This window comes from Ambystoma mexicanum, chromosome 12 (assembly GCF_040938575.1).
Source record: "Ambystoma mexicanum isolate Mex_15411 chromosome 12, UKY_AmexF1_1, whole genome shotgun sequence".
NCBI lineage: Eukaryota > Metazoa > Chordata > Amphibia > Caudata > Ambystomatidae > Ambystoma > Ambystoma mexicanum.
The window spans coordinates 665,601,864-665,622,011 of record NC_090936.1 but is presented as its reverse complement, the minus strand read 5'-3'; the positions used below and the strand labels follow the sequence as shown (position 1 = coordinate 665,622,011).

Sequence of the window (20,148 nt, the reverse complement as noted above, 5' to 3'; positions counted from 1 at the left end):
AAGCATATTACTAGGACAGTGAGCCTAATACACTGTATAGAATATAGGACCTAATGGCACATACATGATTTACTTTACTTGCCAAATGTTAAGTGTATATGACCGAGCTGTCACTTTGTGGACCCGTTCAGACTGGAACATTCAAAATGGAGGTCCCCTAGAACCAACAGTAGTTGTATGTATGATGCCTTCAGGCCTAGGCTGAACATGGCTTCAGATCAGTTATTTGGGCCTGCAGTTGCTCCTTGAAGAAGTTGTCTTAACTTCTTCTCGAATGGGAAGCATCTGCCCTGGCGATTGTGGTTCCAGGGGCCTGTCGGAAGTAGTGTGGACCTTCACACCCTTAAGATGAGTTTACTAAAAGCAAGGATCCAATGCAATTAGTTTCCTCAGCCCAACACTCTGCCTTTACCCAGAGTCTTTCAATAGCATGTCTTGTACAGCCTCAGGGATGCAACATGGGAATGGCTTCTCTTCTGCCATCATCTACCTACAGTCTGTAGAGCAACCATCTTGGCACTCTGAAAGGGAGCTGATCACCAAATGCATGATGTCTCATAGCAATCTGGGGAGAAAAAAAAACAGTATCTTCCAGTGCAGGCTCAACAGTTCTCACTGAAGCACGCACTGTACACACACCAGACTGATGCACATGCTTGTGCATACATCAAACTGCCCATGGAAAGCGTTTGGGGGCGCGGGGGTTGGACCAGAAGTAGGACTCGGACGCTGGGACATCATATTAATGGATTTTCATTATCTTGTTTTAAAATTGGTCTGATCTCTTGTCCAGCTTAAAAAGTAAAATAATTATGAAAATTAACTCGAAGTGTTATGTTCCCTATTCTAAAACTCAAATGTAAGGAAAGGGTATTCTTGTCGGGATGAAAATAAACATAGTCCCTAGCTCAAATCCTATACTAGCCTAGCACATTTATAGAAGGACTAACCCACATAATTCTGAAGGGGTTAACACCTAAAAAGATACTTCACTGCTGCTTCTGTTCCAGGTTTTCTCCATGGGGATAACGTTCTTCAGGTGCCACTGTAATCACTAAATTTTCCAAATATGGTCCCAAATAAAAAGTTACTTGAGGTAATACAGTCTTCTGTCACCTTTGGGTGCCGTTTTTAACTTGTTCACCCCACTCTGGAGTGTTACTGTTCCCCTCCAGGGCTTCACACACACACTTTCACTCCCCTCAGGGTATTTCTCCCTGTTATCCCTGTTCCAGGGTGTCTTCACACACTCCTCCTCTGGGGCCTCTTGATGCTTGTACCCCTCTCCTGGGGTTTCTTCACTGTCACTCCTTCTCTTGACTCTCATTCTCCTCTCTTGCTGTATTCTCACTCTCATGCCCTCTCTTGGTGATCTTCAATCTCGCCCCCTCTCTTGGTGTGCCTTCACTTTTAGGTTCGCTTCAGTAAGAGTAAGGGTGGAGTCTCCTATGTTACTCCTTCACACTGTGCTCACCCCTTCTTGCCTCTTGCCCTCCAGGAGTAGTCGGGCTGCCCACATTCCCTTCTTCATTGGGGAACATTAGGTTGCCTAGCCCCTAGTACAGGCTGCCTTTCTTCCATCCCATCTGGGCTCCTGGATCAGTGGTGTGGGCCCCTTTTCCCCTTCTGGGTATAGCCGGACTCTCGGGTTTCCCTCTTCAGCGTAGCAGGGTAGCTACCAAGGAGTAGCTACCAAGCTACCAAGCGTAAGGCAGACTTCCTTCCCCAGCCTCAGGCTTCATCTACATGTTTCCCCAAACCAGCGAGACAGGGAACCAGTCCCCAGCAGAGACAGCTTGTAACTGAACTAGTTCTCCTTTTATTCAGTCCTTTCTCCCCCTAGCCAACTACTGATTGGCTGAACTGTCCGGCATCACCAGTGGTGGAAGTAATGCTTACATCATAGCCTCCCAGTAGATCATCCACTATTGGTCAGTTTGAATAACAGTTGTCAAATATGAGTTCCAATGAACTCTCCTATATAGGAGCTCTGCTCCAGTTTATCTGGCTTTCTCCTCCTGGGAAGATGTTTGAGTATGGCCTGTTAGGGAGAATTCACAGAAATGTGCTGATTCCCTTCTACCTTGGAGACACCCAGCTCTTTTGCTGGACTTTAGGACTTTTAATTTTTATCCCGGAGTGAGGCCTTTTTTCCCCACTCTCTCATGCATTTTTATTTGATTTGGAGTCTGACAAACTCAATAGGCATTATCTTTATAAATTGTGACACACAGCACCCTCCGTGCAGTGTCACAGAGAAATCCTTTGGATTTCTACTAAGGTTTAAACACCTCTTGGATAAAGTACTGTTTCCAAGAGTAGTGAACTGAAATTGACTTTACTTACATTTGTATCTTTATAGACACAGCACACACTATTTTACAATAGGGTGCTGGAGGAGTTACTTGGTATCCCCTGTCTATCTTCTCTTGTAACATGTTTGTTACCCTTTCTACAATTAATGGCTGGTGGCAGTGGTTTATTTTTTCCTACCATTGTCTGTTTTTACCGCAGGCTGAATTCTCAGCTGCAGTATTGCACCCATAGGTGCCCATTTTGTCAAAATGGCCCCAGTCTTCTTTTTTTCACCATTTCTTGTTGGAACGGTCCTTCCTGAGATTTACTCTGCACGCCAAACCAGGCTGTCCCTTTGTCCCTTTGTTCATTTTGTCTTTGGCTGGATTCACTAGTGAAGCCCGTCTCTGGCTCCAGCGTGTCTGTCAGGGCAGTATGCCAGGGAGGTGCCAGAAACTCCCTGTGCTAGCCTCCTTGGTTACAGGAATACACCCAAAGGTGATTGGCCAGATGGCTGTCCCTGCTGTGGGAGTGACAGCTAGGCTGCAAATGAATGGGAACAACTTGCATAAAAAGCGAGGTCTTTTGCAAGGAAGGCAAAGTCGACCACTGGACGAAGGAACCGAAGAAAGAAACTGGAAGAGATGCTTGCTGCAACTCCTGGACCGTTGGTTTGCCCGGTGAAGGCCTGCTGCAGTGCTGAAGCTCCTATTTTGATGTCGACTAGAGAAGTCCAGAACCGACTACTTCGCCCCTTGGTTGGTGGGACCAATTGACCCCAAGACCAACTCGACTGAAACCCCTCTCGCTACTGGCTGTACTTCTGTTGCTGCTGCAGGAACCGGGGGAAAGGAACACCAGAATAGAGTGTATCATTTGTAAGCTGGCCCCGAGCTCCAGGAAGAGCCTCTGACTCCAGACAGAGTGCTGGACCCCAGAAGCAAGGAAAGTCAAAAAGGTGTCCAAGAACCTGCAAGGTTTAAGGCCTCTCCAGGTAGACGGCTTTTCTCCTGGCAAGGTGGTTCTCCGATGGATTTGGTAGCTCTCCTTGCCTCTCGGGTTAGATGTTCCTCACTAGAATCCCCTCTCAGATAGCAAATTGATATTATATAGTGCTGATGACACTTACACATTTTCAATATTCCCACGGTATGGATTGGCTCTCTTCCCTCCCCCCCCACCCTCCCACCAATTCCGCCCACTGCCTGTAGCTAGGACAAGGAGTTGGGAAGTGTGGACTATGGAGACTGAAAAGAGGAGAAAAATGCATCACTCCAAAAACACATGTTGGTTTATAATTTTGGTTTTCTTAAAAACTCCCCACATGGCAACTATCTTTATTTTTCAGATAACTGAATGAAAATGTATATTTAATTCTGCATTTTATGGCGAATCAGGATATACTAATTTCACTTCGACACGCCCTTTCTGGGAGGAACTATTGTTTTTCACAATTTGCTCCTGAGCCAAAATAGTGAAAAATATGCCACTTCATATTCCAAACATTAATTTTGCATTCCATCAGTTCACCAATGCCTCTGAATTATGAGATCAGGATCATGATTTTCTTCTCAACTCAAATTCTATACATCACATAAAATAGATGCATAGAACTGACAGGCTTATATGCCTGAATCCTGGTTGAGCTCACTGGGACACAATTCTGTTTTTATAAAGAAAAAGCAGTACAATGATAATCATATGCAACATGCATCACATGGGACCTTGCATTTCACATCCACGCCCCCACCTCATAGGTTTAATTTCTCCCCAGTCACATGACGGACATCTGCCTGGTTCATGTTATCCCACCCTGCCATTAAGTGTCTTCAAAGGTCTATTTGAAGCTAATGCACAGTTAATGGGGAGGCCTGACCTTAAAGTCATTTCTGCTGGCTCTTATCTGTACCCTCCACAATTCGGATCTATTCTTTATATTTCTTTGCATTTGAAGCTGACAACCAGACCCGCTTCTCCTGGTGGGCCCAACCCAAAGGACTTGAGGTCAAAGTTTGAGGTACAGACCTTTCAGTATACTGGGGGACAACAAGTTACATACTTTTCAATTTAAAATGCTTTTCTGTTAGAATTGTGTATTTTACACAGGACATTCTGTATAGCATCTGGGCCTGTTGTCTAGGAATGAAATCGTTCTTTAACACAAAAATTAAAAAAGATATGAATCTCACTTTCAGTATTATTCACACATAAGCCACAGTTAACATAGGAAGCCAGTGTTCACTTCTACAACAAGAAGGCCTCTCCTTTTTTAAATCATCCCATTTTGAATGCTGAAAAGTGTTTTCTTTGTGACAAATGCAAAGTGCTTGGCTTCACTTTAGATTTCTGGATCAGTCTTGTGCTGCATTGAAGTCAATGTAAAATGCTGCTATCTTGCTATCTGTCTCTTTAAGTGAAATTGTAGCTTTTCATATTTTACGAAAACAGCATTTTCGCCGACAAATGTCTTTTGCAACTGCATTGGGCACATTCTGCTGTTTGAATATTTTAAGACCTGCTTTCCTTCTCCTTCACATTTGGGTAATTTTGAGTGGGGCCCACTTTTCGCATACACTAGGCCTCATTTTGGAAATCAATGTTTGAACTGGCCTGCGTAGTCAAATGGGTTTAAACATCAGCCAGCTTTATTCTAACAATAGGGCCCTGCATGTCCTCTCAATCCATCTGTATTTTCACCCCACATTTTATCCAGATAAAGGTTAATTATAGATGCAAATAGGCCACAGTAAATCTTGGTGGGCAAGTACTTTGTCATAGTCATAAACACAATATAAAAACACAACACAATGCTTAAGGTACACATAACAAAGCATCAACCTTGTTCAGGATAACTAAGCATATTTCTATGCAAGTTTGACCTAATCGCACACATTTAGAATTGGGCACACCTATTCAGGGGGAGTAAAACCACAAGGCTCTCCGGTTGCTGGAAATCACTACAGCCGTCTTTTCTTCATCTTCCTCTTCGGTTTAAGTGCCAGTGGTCAACTTTGTTGGGAAGAATTTTAATTTCTGTGCAAAATTCCTTTAACCTTAGAGACCCCCAGCTCTTTTCCTGGACTCGTGGCTTTTTAATTTTTACTCCTGAGTGGGACCTTTTTCTCACTCATGTGTTTTCCTGACTACGATTTTTCTGTGTTTCTTACTGTTTTATGGAGTCTGGTAAACTCCGTAGGCATCTGCTTTTGCATTGTGACACACAGCACCTTTTGTGCAGTGCCACTGAGAACTCCCTTGGACTTGATGTTTAGCTACATTTTCTTGGGTGAACTACTGTTCCCAAGAATAGTAAGATTTTCCCTGTCGGTCTTACCTTTACTTAATGGGTCCAGCAGACACCACCCTTTTGTGGAGTGCCAGGGGTTATATAGTAACTCCTTTAACCCATTCCTCATGTAACATTTTGTTACACTAACTCACTTGACTGGCTGGTGGCAGTGGTTTCTATTTTACTACCTAGTGACATGTATCTGCAGGCTGATATCTCAGCTGCAGTGCTGCACAAAAGAGTGACCATTTTCTTAAAACGCCCCCTGTCTTTTTTTCACCACTTCTTGTTCATTCATTTCTTCTGGGCTTTTACTTTGTTTGCATCAGGTTTGAGTCCTTTGTGTCTTCTACCTTTGGTGGGCTTTAGCCCTGAAGCCCGCCCAGGCTTCTGCGTGTCTGGAAAGGCAGGAAGTGAGGGAGGGTCCCGAAACTTCCCCATCATTTGTCTCTAGGTGTGCCTGAGTGAAACCAGTTCATATTGGCTGGCTGGCTGGCTGTCCTAGAGGATAGCCAAACTGCTGTGGGACTGACAGCCTAGGGCTGTGAATGAATGGGAACTTGCATAAAAAGCAAGGTTTCTTGTATTAAGTGCAGAGACGACCACTGGAGGACAACATACGAAGCAGAAGATGAGAAGATGCCAGCAGCACCCCTTTGGACTGCAAAGTGCCCGGTGAAGTCCTGCAGATGTGCTGACCCTGTTTTCGAATCGACAGCGAAGACCCATAAGGGACGACTTCCTCCCTTAGGCTGGTGGGACCAACTAGCCTCAAGACAAACTATTTTGGTGCAACCCCCGACTTTGAGACTTTCCAGGGCTGCAGAATCCCAATACGCGGGATACCTCGACCACCTGTTAGGGCATTGTCTTCCGAAGTGCGGATCTGCCCAAATCCAGAGGACCCTACAAAAGCAGGAAAACCGCATCCAGAGTTCCCTCACCGGAGTCCAGGACCGAGGGATCAAGGAACTTCTAACCAGATCTGTTGGTTCTCCTTTGGCGCTGAGAAAAAGGCACCAAAACCACAAAGAGCCACTGAATTGATGGAATTCCATTGCTGCCAAGTCCCTCTCGAGTGCTGCCATAGGAGCCAGCCAGACATCCTCCTTTTCGTCAACACGATAAAGGACTAGAAACAAGGGTCTACTGCATTGCATCCAAAAGGCAACCAGCTCAAACCACTTCATCATTTGAAAGGTACTGTGGGGCTTGAGATATATTAACATTCTGCCGTTCACGGTGCTTACCAGCTTTTGGTGGTGCTATTTAACCCTACTCTGAGTTGACCTCAACTCACTTGCATTGGTCTTTCAGCTTGTGCTTCTTGAAGGTGACTCTGCTTGTATTTTTTTTTTTTAACACTGACTATTTAAGAACATTTTCTAAGAAGAACAGCATCAGAACTTTGACTTTGCCCATTCACATTGGCTGTCCTGGCTCCGTAAAGGCCGCCTTCTGAACCTATTGGCTTTGGCAGTGCTTGTTCCCTCACACGTTTTAAATGTTGAACACTTTAATACTGGGATACAAGGCGGCTGCATCCCTTTAGGAGAATATAACTGTTTTTATAGATTATCAGTCTGTACTGATCTAACCTTTCCTTCCTTAATAACTAAATACTGCAAAGGTGATACAAAATACTGACCTCAACTGACGTCACTTCTGGGTGCTGGAACATGTGTAACATATCAATGAATTACTCACCTGCTTTATTGTTCACTTTTTGAATTGACTATTAACTGGGGATTATTGTTACAGCAAATTACTGCTTTTAAAGAATGCTTTAAATAGCTTTGTGTATAAATATTGTATACTATAACTTTAAGTGTGTGTTTACTTGGATACCTGTATTTACTGATTTCATTGTACAACTCTACAGCTCACACAGCTCACATTACCACCAAGATAAGCCTGGCTGCTCAGCCACACTACCAACTTGTGTAGTGCGGCCTATATTAAAAGCTGGGTTACCTAACACCAAGACATGTCTTGTGTAGTCCCACACGAGTTGGACTGCACTAATTCATAACTGACAGACTTGTCAGCAGCTTCCAGATTCAGTTTTTATCAGTAACTACAGCACAACTTCTGCATTCTCTCCCTGCATTTTACAGCAAGGGGTAGTCTGGCTGTCCAATCGGGACAGCCAGTCCCCCACTGGGAGTTGGTTCCTTTCTGGCAAGCTGGAAGAGAAAAGGTTTTGGACTCCTCCCTCGTTTTCTGCATTATCAGACGCTCTGGAGCCTGTGCAGGGAATCCAAAGGATTCCCACCAAAGAAGACGAAACTTCCACTGAGGTCATTCATACCTTGAATGGCAGGGGTTGTTAGGCAAAGTTTGTATGCAGTACCCGCTGGGAACACTAAAAACAAGCGTGACTAAAGGTATAGGAAACCCAACCTTTGGTATAAGCTTGTACTACACAGTTTTGGTAGCGTGTTGAACAGCCACGCTTATCTCAAGAAGGGTCAATGTGAGCTGTAGTGGAGTTACAGAGACTTTACAGTTACAAGTATTCAAATAAACTCTTACACTCAAGGTTTCTTGAATAAACGATTATTAATTTTAGTCAGTTAGAATAAGCCTTCTTCAGAATGGAGCAATTATAACAGTAACACTCAAATACACGCGTATCTCTAAATCAGTAGATACCCTTTTGGAATGGCCCACAGACACTACCTACACCCTCTGGTGACTTCAATTGCTAGGGTGCTGGGGACACTAATATATCACTGTTGCATTTAGAATCATATAGTAATAAGTCAAAGGAAAAGAATATTTAGAACATACAAGAGACCACAAATATTCTTAAGCAGGCAAATACTTCCAAATCCCCCCAATAAGCCATTAAGTGAAAAGAGGTTAAGCCAAAGTCAATAGGCAAAAGTCTATATGAGCTGAAGCACTTCTTTGTAGGTAAGTAGGAAGTCTTTGCACAGTGTTTTAGAAGTCTTTGAAGAAAAGAAGAATCAAGTGTAGGGCTACAAGCTGATTAGACTTGTGAGTAGTAGAAAATGCAAGCAACTCTACGGTAAGAAGTAAGTTCTCTCGGACGTTACAGTACCTTTAGAATGAAGAAAAGAGCAGCAGATGACTTCTGTTCCTGTGCAGCTCTGCATATTTCACTGTTCTGGGCCACAGTCGTGAGGACAAGAGGTAGGACTTCTGGGGACTCCTGCACTGCAATGGGACGGTCACCGCTTGCAACCTGCATTCTTCAATTCAATGGCTGTTCTGTGTTTCAGCTCCTTGCGTCTACCGCAAATAGCAACACTGTGGTTCCTGGCTGTCGAGATGGACTTTCTTGGCTTCTGGGGTCCCGCACTCTGTTGAGGGGGCTCAGGCTCGGTCAGTCAGCTTCCTGGGAGTCCGGAGGCTCTTCTTGAGCTGTAAGCCAGCTTAAAAGCAACACACACAATCTGGTGTTCCTTTCCGTGGCTATACGGTTTCCATCAGCAACTCTGTGGAAATTCAACCAGTTCGAGATGGATGTCCAGGTGGCTTACTGGAGTTGATTGGTCCCACCAACTCAAAGGGAGAAGTCGTCCTTGCAGGGGCTTCTCTGTCGATACTAATTTGGAGTTTCAGCACAGCAGCAGGGCTTCACCGGCAAAACGGTCCAGGAGTTGCAGCAGGTGACCAAGTTCTTCTTCGGTTCCTTCATCTAGTGGTCGACTCTGCCTTCCAAGCCAAAATACTCGCCTTTTATTCAGTTCTCTCCCATTCATTCCAGTCTAGCTGTCAGTCACCCGCAGGGTGGCTATTCTTGCAGGACAGTCAGCTGGCCAATCACCACAGAGTGCATTTGGGTCTCCTAGGAGACTAAGCAAAGGGAGTTTCGGGCACCTCCAACACTTCCTGCCTCCCCCAGACACCCTGGAGCCAGAGGCAGGCTTCACTCGTGAATCCTGCCAAAGGCAAAGTGAACAATGGGACCAAACCTGGTTTGGGGCACAGAGTAAATTTCAAGAAGGACCTTTCCACAAAGAAATGGCGAAAAATGAAGACTGGGGCCATTTTGACAAAAAAGCACCCTTGGGTGCTTTGCTGCAGCTGCGAACGCAGCCCGTGGTAAATGCACTCCATGGTAGTTAAAACAAAACCACGGCCACCAGCCATTCAGTGAGAAAAGGGTAACATAAAAATGTTACATGAGAAGCTAGACAAAGGGGATACTAGGTAACCCCTCCTGCACCCTATTTTAAGATGTGTGCTGGGTCTAGAAAGATACAATGGTAAGTAAAGTAAATTTCACTTTACTGCTCTGGGAAACAGTAGTTTATCCCAGAGAAGGTATTCCAACCTTTGGGAAATCTGAAAGTCTTCCCTGTGCCACTGCACTGAAGGTGCTGTGGGACGCAATGTAAAAGATGATGCCTATGGAGTTTGTCAGACTCGACAACCAAAAGAAACTGTGTTCAGAAATCACATTAAAATACATGAGAGCGTGGGGAAAAAGGGTCTCACTCTCCAAATAAAACATCAAGTCCTCAAAATCCAGCAAAGTTGCTGGCGGCCTCTAAGGTGGAGGGAGTTAGCACATTTCTGAGAATTCTCCCTAGTAGTGTGTACAAGTCCTAATTTTGCAGGGGTGGGGAAATAAACACACAAGCCCCTATCAGTCATAGGTGGCTCATGTGTTCCCATCCCGTTGATAGTAACCTCATCGTAATGCAAGTTTTCCTGTGATTTCAGTGCATTTCAGAGTGGGCCAGGAAGTGGCCAGCGAGACGGTTTGAGGAGGACTAGAGTGCGGATGAGGGCCTAGTTGAAAGTGAGAGAAGTGATCTTTATTTTCTGATGTCCGTTGCGCTTGCTTCATAAACTTTAGCTGAACCCATTCTCTAAAGTGTAGTGTTGTATTCTATAGGCACTCTCCGGGATTTATGGTCCAGTGTGGTGGGGAAAGAGTGGGCGGGGGGGGTAGGTGTATTTTCACTTCTGAGTTCACGTTTTAGCTTTTCCGAAGTACGTTTAACCATGACATAGAATACCATTGCCTGGAGGACCATATTCCATGTATTTGTATTCCTTCACTTTCTAGTCCCCAAACCTCAGGTGTGGCGTGTCGAGTGGTCCCCCGGTACCCTTGTTTTGATATCCGTCTTGGTTAGCGCAAACATTGGAACTGGCTAGCTATTCGGAGCGAGGTGTGTAATTGTTCAAGGGGTGGGGGGGGTTTGAACATAGTTTTCCAAATTGTACATGCCTGTACCGGCCAGTTTGGGTCTCTGATAAATGGTAGCGTGGGTCTGTGAACAATGCGAAGACATTATATATTAGAACCCACATAGGAAAACCCAGGCCACAAGTTGCACGTTCAGAGGCCCAGAACCCTAGGGGGCAATGTCATATGACAGGCTGAACTAGGTTTTTAGATGCAGCACAAGGACATGCTTACTTAATGAGATGGCTAACAATATATTGTTGTGATTATATTTTACCCAAGGTGCATGGGCACTGCATGTGCAGACACAATACCAAGGGCCTGAACTGTGAGCAGTGCCTGGACTTCTTCCACGATTTACCCTGGAGACCAGCCGAAGGGCGCAGCAGTAACGCATGCAAGAGTAAGTGGCAATATCACATGGACTATTTGAACAGGTGAAATGGATATTTTAGAAAGTCCAACCGAGCTGCATTGCAATTCACCCCTGGCTGTGGAGACTCCCTTCACTATATGCAGAGACGTCTTTATGGGAGGGCAAAAGGGGCACTTGCCCCGGGCTCCCACCACGGAGGGGGGCCCCAAGAAGCAGCCTTATTTTTTTTTTAAAAAGTCTGTTTCCCCAAGTCAACAAAATTAAGTATTGCACATCAGGATTTTCTATGGTGTGCTGCTAAGCCTAAAGATATTTTCTGTCTGTTGACACGTACATTTTGTTCTGATCTTTTCATCCTTTAATTCTATGTTCACTGTGGTATACATAGTTTGAGTGGCACAACACCTGTAGCATTCTCACCTTTCTGTGGGGATTATATTGATCATGTGAAATAGCCAAAGTTGAAATACATACTGACATATTTGAGTGCCCCGATGGTTCAGAGGATAGCTCAGTGTGTTAAGCACTCATTGCAGAGACATGCTTTCATATGCAAGATTACAATACCAAATTCCAGCAAGGCCGACTCAGCTTTTCGAATGCATGAAGTTAAGCCTGCATGTATATGTACTTTGTTTTATAGCACTAAAGGTGTTATCATTACCAATGTACCTGCACAAGATAGCAGTTGCTATAGAAACTAACATAGTGTCAGTATTGTGAAGGTCTAGAAATTGGTTTGTTTAGATGAGTTGTAAAACCTAGGCAGGTACCTCCAATGATGACAGTACAGTGTTAGAGGTGTTTATGTATCCAAATTCCCCTGCAGCCATTGACATTTTCAAATCTGTCTCCAGGGTTTTCCAAGGTGCTTAATTATGTTTCCTTTTTATAGAATGCAACTGCAATAATCATGCCGTCAAATGCCACTTTGACATGGCTGTGTACTTGGGAACTGGAAACACCAGTGGCGGCGTATGTGATGAATGCCAGCACAACACAATGGGACACAACTGTGAGCAATGCAAGCCCTTCTACTACCAGAATCCAGACCGAGATATCCGCGACCCTAATATCTGTGAACGTAAGTACAGCGCCCGCCCAATTAAAATCGAGCCACATGATAAGTTTTGTTCATAATTGGTATCATCGTATTCTGCACGGGTCACTTAGTTGTCTCCATTGATTTTATTACACACAGATTGTGCTGAATAGTCCAGTTATTTTGTTACTGCTGTGTCCGTCCCCCGCCTTTTTTCTAGACTCATGAGATTACTGCTGTGCCAGCTCCCAGCAGAACATGTCTTGCCCAGCATGAACCAGCGTTGGCAGCCGGCTCCACACGTGCATTGCATGAAGGTTCGCTCCCCTACACCCATTCATTTTCTGGAACACTTTCTTTTCAGATCACGGGTAGATCCGTTCCCTAAGATTGCTCCACCCCTTCATGCACAAGCCACTACATGCCTTCTACCAATCTCCACCTGGGTCATTAGCACCTGACCTCAAGACTTGTAGCTTCGCTGGTCAGACTTGAAGTATATTGTCATGGCAAAGGTGTGTGTGTGGTTTTTTTTTTTTTTTTCTTGGTTAGGGATTGTCCTTTCTGCTGCTTTCCCGGTAAATGGCTCTGTATTCATTGATAGCCTGAGACTTATGTTCAACCCCTCCTCCCCCCAATAGCACGGCCCTGATCTATGCAGCTCACTGTACTAGTCAAGCCTCTTTAGGGTATCGGTGTCGAGCAGCGCCTGAGTCACACTTCTTCAGAGGGATGTGTGGCTATAGAAATAGCAAGCTATTTCTTCAAACAAAGGAATGCCCACTCAAGGTTACAATTCTATATGTTCGCAATCTATAGTTGCAGGTAAGTGAGAATTGAATACACATTTTGCACATGTGTATGCATATCTTTTGAAAGCTCTGAGGCAAATGGACAGTCTTTGATATTCAAAGGGCCACTAGCATATGGCCCTTGAGGTTTAGTTGAACCAGGTCTAGAATGTAGTAATCCTCCCTGCGTCGACTGGCATATAGGCTGGTAATGGCACGCCAGCAGCCCCAGCCTAGGTAGGCCCAAATGAAGCAAGGGCCTTGTCAAATGCTCAGGGCTTTTATCTGCCCTGTCTGCCCCCTGACAAAGGGGTGATAGTTATTTGCACCTAAGGCTCCAACCGGTTGTGAATAGGTTTTTTCTTTTTTGTTTGAAAGGAGACCAATCTCGGGTAAAACAAAATGGCTGCTGCAATAGTATGTACAAGTGCCGTTTTTTGTTTCTATTGAAGCAGCGAGGAAAAGATTTTGAATCTCGATGGAATCAGAAAGCTCTTGGCCAGGCATTAAGTGGGTGGGAGAGGTGTGGAAGGGAGTGGTGGGGGAGCAGGTGGGTGGGAAGCAGGAGTAGGGGTGGAGAAGGGTGGTTGCATGGAGCGGCAGCCAGGGGGTGCTCCTTGTTTGCCTCCTCAGTCAAGATGGTGATACCCGGGGAATGGCCTTGGGTGGCTGGGAAATCGCAGGAGTACACTGGCGGTTCATAGCAAGGGTTTCCAGCCACCTGATTGGCAGAGCACCCTTACCCAGGTTCAAATGTCTATAAGACCAGCACATTGGTTATGGAAGTTTCCCTACACTGTTTTTTCCAAAGTGGACAAACTCTTGTCAATTCGTTGTTTGGGTTACGGGCCCAAACTCTTCCTGTCCCAGAGTTGAGGATAAACCAATGTTCCCCATATTGGAAACTCCCTGTTAAGAGAGAATTACATTTCTTTGGGTTTCTTTTTCTACATCTAAATCTCTATACCTTTTTGCTGTTTCATCTGGTTCTCAGCTGTCTTTTGCAAAACATTTCTGAGCCCCTCTCCCCTGCAGCTGCAACATCTGTTTTGTGCGCAGACCTTAGAAGTGCATATAGCTACCAGGGCAAGGTGTTTACTCAAGCACCTCGTTTTTGTCCATGGGTGTGTTTTCTTACAGAGAAAGTGTACTGGGTAGTAGGTTGCTGTTCGGTTACATTTTCATGTTTATGCTAAATCTCACTCACCTGTGAGACTCCCAGCACCTTTTGCTGGACATGTGGAATATTTGTCTGTGTTCCTGAGTGAGTGGGAACTATTTTCCCCACTCAACCTTTCTTTTACTCTTTCCATGGAAGTCGTTTTTGTGACCCTTGTTGGGGCTGATTTTCTATACTCTGGCCTGGTAGACGGATGTATAGAGGGTCAACCCAGAGGCGGGTTTCTGTACTGATGCCCGCCAAAGGCAAAACTAACAAAGGGCTCAAATCTGGCTTTCTGCGCAGAGTAAAACCCAAGAAAGATGTCACAACTGGAAAATGGCGAAAAAAGGCAGTGTCCATTTTGACAAAATGGTCACCTATGGGTTCTATACTGCAGCTGAGGATTCAGACTGCGGTAGAAAAGCACAATGGTAGGAAAATTAAACCACTGCCACCAGCCATTTAAAGTAGTGAGGGTAACATAAAAATGTTACGTGAGAAATGTTACAGGAGTAGGTAGGATAAGGGGCCACTAAGTAACCCTCCAGTACTCCACATAAAATTTGGTGTGCTGGACCTACAAAGAGAAAAGGTAAGTAAAGTCAGTTTCACTTTACTATTCTTGGGAACAGTAGTTCACCCAAGAAAAGGTATTTAAACCTTAGGATTTCTCTGTGATGCTGCACTGAAGGTGCTGTGTGTGAACATACAAAAAGTAGATGCTTATGGAGTTTGTCACACTCCGTAAACAAAGGAAACACATAATACAAATCGTGTCAAAACACGTGAGCGAATGGGGAAAAAAAAAGGGCTCACTCACTCCAGTGTTAAAATTAAAAAGTCCTAACGTCCCGTAAAAGAGCTGGGGGTCTCCAATGTTGAGGGGAATTAGCACAGAAATTCTCACTAACACTTGGTTATCGCAGGCATTGTTGCAACCCGACTATGATAATCTGTAAAGGGAGAGAAGTCTTCAATTTCGACCTGTAACATTTGTGAAGAATATTGCATTGAATGATCGATCTGCTAATTGAGATTTTACCCTTCGTAATCCCCTTTAAATGCTGGATAGTTTCTGTATTTTTGTGATGGACTAGTGATTATTTTTCATTTTTGTTTACAGGTTGTGACTGCGATCCCGCCGGTTCTCAGAATGAAGGCATTTGTGACCGCTATTCTGATTTTTCTGTGGGTCTGATTGCTGGACAATGCCGTTGTAAATTAAATGTGGAAGGAGAGCGCTGTGATCAGTGTAAGGAGAGCTTCTATGAGCTGAGTGCCGATGACCCATTTGGATGTCGATGTAAGTACAATGTGTTATTCAAATATTTGAGGGCTTCTTGATGGAGGGAATCCTAAAAGGTCTCACATTGGAAGGACTAGTGAAGGGCTTTTTAGCCTGTACATGATCCTCTTTGTAGTCGAATTTGTTTAAAACTTTTATACATTCTAAATAAGAAAGGGAATGCATGCTTTTGTTTTTAAATTACCTTTTTGTTTACTTGGTCTGTTTAGTATTTAGGAAAATGATGCCGTTCTATGGAAAACATTTGTTTTTAATGGGGTTTTTCTTCTCCATTTCGTTGTCTTCTAAGCCTGCGAGTGCAACCCTTTGGGAACAGCTCCTGGAGGCAATCCATGTGATGCAGAGACAGGAAGATGTTTTTGCAAGCGCCTGGTTACAGGAAAACATTGTGATCACTGTCTGGTTAGTAAGATTTGTTATATTTTAGTGGGATTTGGTATAAGCTTGTCGGACTGTCGTCCCTACCTCCTTTTTTCTGTAGCTTTGCAAAGACGCACTACTATCCATTTTAATATTTTGAATCATCTTATGAATTGGATTTCACCTCAAAAGTAAAGCTCCTTTTTGGTTCTTCCTGCCACATTTAATGTTTTTTTTTTTAACAGAATCTCCTCTTTAGCTATGAAATGAACTGGAGCCAAGCATATTTGCTTAACATGTTGCTTTTAAACCCAATTTGATCACCCAACTGGACAAGGGTTTGCCTGTTTTCTAACTCGTAGGTAATAATCCACGTACCAATATTGGAATGCTATGCCTCAATAAGGGGGGTGGCTCCCATATCAGAGTTCTTGTACGCTCTGTGCTTCACCTGGAATCCTCACTAAAGGCCTTTCCTTGCTGGGAGAATTGAAACCAAGCCGCATCCTCGTCTAGTTGGTCTACATGAAATCAGAAACGGGGGGGGTCTCCAAACAATCCACACAGACACTCGCACATACAAATATGCATACTCTCTCCTACTCGCCAGCATAAAATAGAATGAAGCTATACCCCTCGATCAATTCGGTCTAGCTGCACACATACCCACACACCTCCATGAACACCTCAACAGTCTTTGGAACGTAGCTATACTCCACGAAATAATCGGCCTAGCTGCACACATAATATCATACACAAGCGCCACCACCACCAGAATCCAGGCTTGGTTAAAGGCCTTGCTGCACACATTCTACTGACCTGACACAGCCACACCACCATGCCTACCATTAGGATGCAGCTACATACGCTCGGGCTCCACACATACTGAGTGCACCAAAGCACTACATACTACCCTACTCTCTCCTCTGACCTGGACTACAGTCCCCGAGGGCGTTCAAGCCACAACACTTTGAGATCATGCCAATGGTAAATAAGGCGCTATACAAATGCACAATAACATAACATAGGTTATGCAAGCTTAAAACCACTCGGCAAAGCCGTCCCGAGCATTTCCTTTTTTCAAAGCAAATGTTAGGATTTTGAAGCTAGGAATTGGACTGGGTTAAAGATGCACAAATCTTTTAGAAACTATAGTTTATCCTGGTCAATATATTTCCCCTTTTAAATGGAAACTATATCGTGCCCCTTGTAGAATGAAAGTCATTTATTTGGAGGACCATATTTCAAGTATCTACATTACACGTGGCCAGCTGGAAAGGGGTAGTACTAACATTTTGTGAACATGAATAGCTGTCGTTCACATCTTGGCGTTTTAATTTCCATGCTGCGACTTTTTTGTAGGTTCATTTGTTTCAACGGGAGAAAAGTGTGCCACAATTTCCAGTATGCAAAGCCAAGACTGACTCATTGCCAAGCATGGCATACTCCCCTTTGATACCTGGGCTTGTTTCACCAGCCAGAATAATTTTAGAAAATGCTAGCCCCTAAAATATACCAGTGTGTAACTCCAGAATCAATCTTGATTGGACCATGTGCTGTTCCAATGTTAACCTAAGCTTGTTTTATGATAAACATATATCTTCATCTGAAAGAAAAAGCGCTTAATTGGTGGTGCCAAACTTTTCTAAACCGCATTTGACATTTTGAATCATTAACTTGTGGCACAACTTTGTATTGAACCTTTAAGACATTAGCTTACTTTTGTGGAGTCCTATTTAAAGATGCTAATGCTTTTTCTAGAGCTTGCGCCAGACAGAATGGAGGTGCTCGCATACAAGCTTATAAAATACCCGAGTGGCATTTACTGGATGTTGCCATATATAATGTATGTCTAGAGCACTTCTCTTAAACTCCATATTTAAGTATAGGTTGAGGCATTTGGAAAACGTCTGTTTAGAATTCAAGTGTTTGCATAAATGATCCGATGCTCTGCTCCCCCCAGTCTCTGACTGAATTAGAGTAAACCTATCCCATTGGCTTAGAGCTCCGCAGTCCTGCCAATAAACATGTCTGATGAAAAGGGCCTGCCTCCAAAGGATGGAGGCAGGGAGAGCAGTACATCCTTGGCGGGCCAGAGCGCTTGTTGGAGGCCTATCGGGGGATCCTGGTTCATGGTGTCCTTGGTGACTCGAATCTTGCTTGACCCGCCCCCACCCCCCTTTAGCTTACAAGTCAATGTAGTCTGGGTTTCCACGCTCTGAAGCGTCACGTCACTCAAGCTTGATATTCGGTTTCTTTGCTGGCCTCAGACCAATATTTCTGGAGGTGGGGTCCCTTTTTGGTACTGCGCGTCGTCTTCTCGCGCCTCCCTCCCCCAAGCAGTGTGACCACCTAGTGCCATGGGAGGAGTAATGCTTCATTCCCTCTGTTTCATAGTGAGAGGCATTTCAACCTCTCGCAGAATCCCTTCCTCCAATCTGTTCATATTTTGAGTTTGACGTTTGCCTTGATAGAATGTGTGGCTCGACCCTCAATATTAATAGCCTTGGGCCTCAATAGTCTCTTTCGATTGGCTACTTTTGTAAAGTGTTCATTTTGCAACATATGAAAATCCCTTTAGTTCAAGTTCATAGACTTAATCAAATGGCACAGTGCAGAATGGTTTCTATTTAAGGGAGTATAATGACTTTCTGTTCAGTGGCATTTGAGATCATTAATGGTGCATTGTTCTGCAGCCGGAGCACTGGGGTCTGAGCAACGATCTTGATGGATGTCGGCCTTGTGACTGCGACCACGGTGGAGCATTAAACAACAAGTAAGCTGACCTTTCCTTCTCTTCTTGTAATCATTGACCATCGAAAACCCTTTCACGACCCGTCGGTATTACGAATGGCTTTGGTTGGCTAGGCTTTCCCAGGCCAGACTGAAAAAAATCAAATGCAGGCCCACAGCCAAGCAATGAAAGTTCCCTGGATGACCATTGCAGCCGAGATGGGTCATTCTGGTGATGCTCGCTTTGGGTGTGGTCTGTAACAGCCAGTACCTGCCCGGCAGCCCAAAATAACCCCTGCAGCATGGTACGGGCCCTCACCGAGGACTGTGTGACACTTTCCAGCCAGTACAGCCGACTCGAGATTACCGCCATTAGCATTCTCGGAAAATGTATAGGGTGTCGCTGGTTTTAGACATTTTAAATCTCTTGTCCCTGTGGTGTCAATGCTCGAAGTCAAGTGTCTTGTACTACAAAAAACGGGGAATGTCCTTCCTTTTTTTTCTCAAATATATATATTATATATATGTTATGTGTTTTTTATTTGATTTTGCAAAGGAAGTGACATGAAGGAGGTTCGTTAAAAAAAGCTTACTTTGAAGTTTCTTGCCGTTCGGATTTAGTGTGCCGGCATTATACAGCGCAACACAAACAGGCAACAGGAGGCTTGTAGCTGGCTGACAACTAGTGGGGACCCCCAGCACGTTTTGGTGGACTTCTACAACTTTTTCTTGAGTGGATCCTTTTTCCATTCATTCATTTTTATGGGCTCTCTTTTTGAACTCCTTTGTATTTTACTGTCCTATGGAGTCTACTTTCCTCCATATCTCTTAAGGCCTATGTATTTTTACTAGAGCAGCACAAAGCTCCTTGTGGGCAGTGTTGCTGGGGACCATTTGGGTCCTCCTTTGGGATCATTTTCTTTATCCTAGAGTAACAACAAGTATCTCCCCTAAAACGTTATAGTGTAAGAGACTGGTTTTAGGAACAATTCCTCTTTACTGCACCTTTCCTTCCATTCATATGGACCCCCAAACCCTTTTACTTTTAGTTTTTGTATCTGACCTGTTCTTTTTACAGTACAGTGAAGCCCTAAGCTTCACTACACTGTCTTTTGCTGATTTGTTATGGGGAAACTGACATGTCGTTCAGGCTGTCAGTATTGGGAAACCTGGTTTCCCTTAGTATTGTTACCTTGTTATCACTTGTGGTAACTTTATCATTGTGCAATGCATCTTACAATGGGGTACACTTTTTGTTTTGCCCTAGACTAACACCCACAGGTTTTTTTGGTTTCTCTAGGTGTGCTAAAGGGACAAGCTGCTGGCAGCAGTGACTTTTTACCATGTGTTAGTGCATTTGGTTTTAGCCTTACAGCATTTACTGGATTTTGCTACTAACTGTGGCTAGTGGTGAAACATGGCCATGCCACGAGCTTGTTTTTTGCTTGTTTGGCCATATTGTCTTTTAGCCTTCTTCCTGACTTGTGAGGCCAGGAAATTCCTTAGATGCACTTCCAGTGCCTGGGAAAGCAGAGGATTTTGGTGGGCTACTGGAGGGCTATGTGTGCTTGCAGGCATGAAGTGGGCTGGGACTGTCTGGTGCCAGTGTGCCTGGGTGGAATGA

The 20,148-nt window shown here is 44.3% G+C and overlaps 1 protein-coding gene across 1 annotated transcript in view; it reads left to right on the top strand.

Moving 5' to 3' along the window:
• LAMB1 (laminin subunit beta 1) overlaps positions 1-20,148 on the top strand; it is a 373,674-nt gene that overhangs the window by 138,852 nt on the left and 214,674 nt on the right. Inside the window, exons 8-12 of the mRNA XM_069629156.1 lie at positions 11,037-11,157; positions 12,026-12,214; positions 15,249-15,428; positions 15,721-15,833; positions 18,488-18,567. Of these exons, the coding sequence (XP_069485257.1) occupies positions 11,037-11,157; positions 12,026-12,214; positions 15,249-15,428; positions 15,721-15,833; positions 18,488-18,567 (683 nt within the window). The remainder of the gene's footprint in view (positions 1-11,036; positions 11,158-12,025; positions 12,215-15,248; positions 15,429-15,720; positions 15,834-18,487; positions 18,568-20,148) is intronic.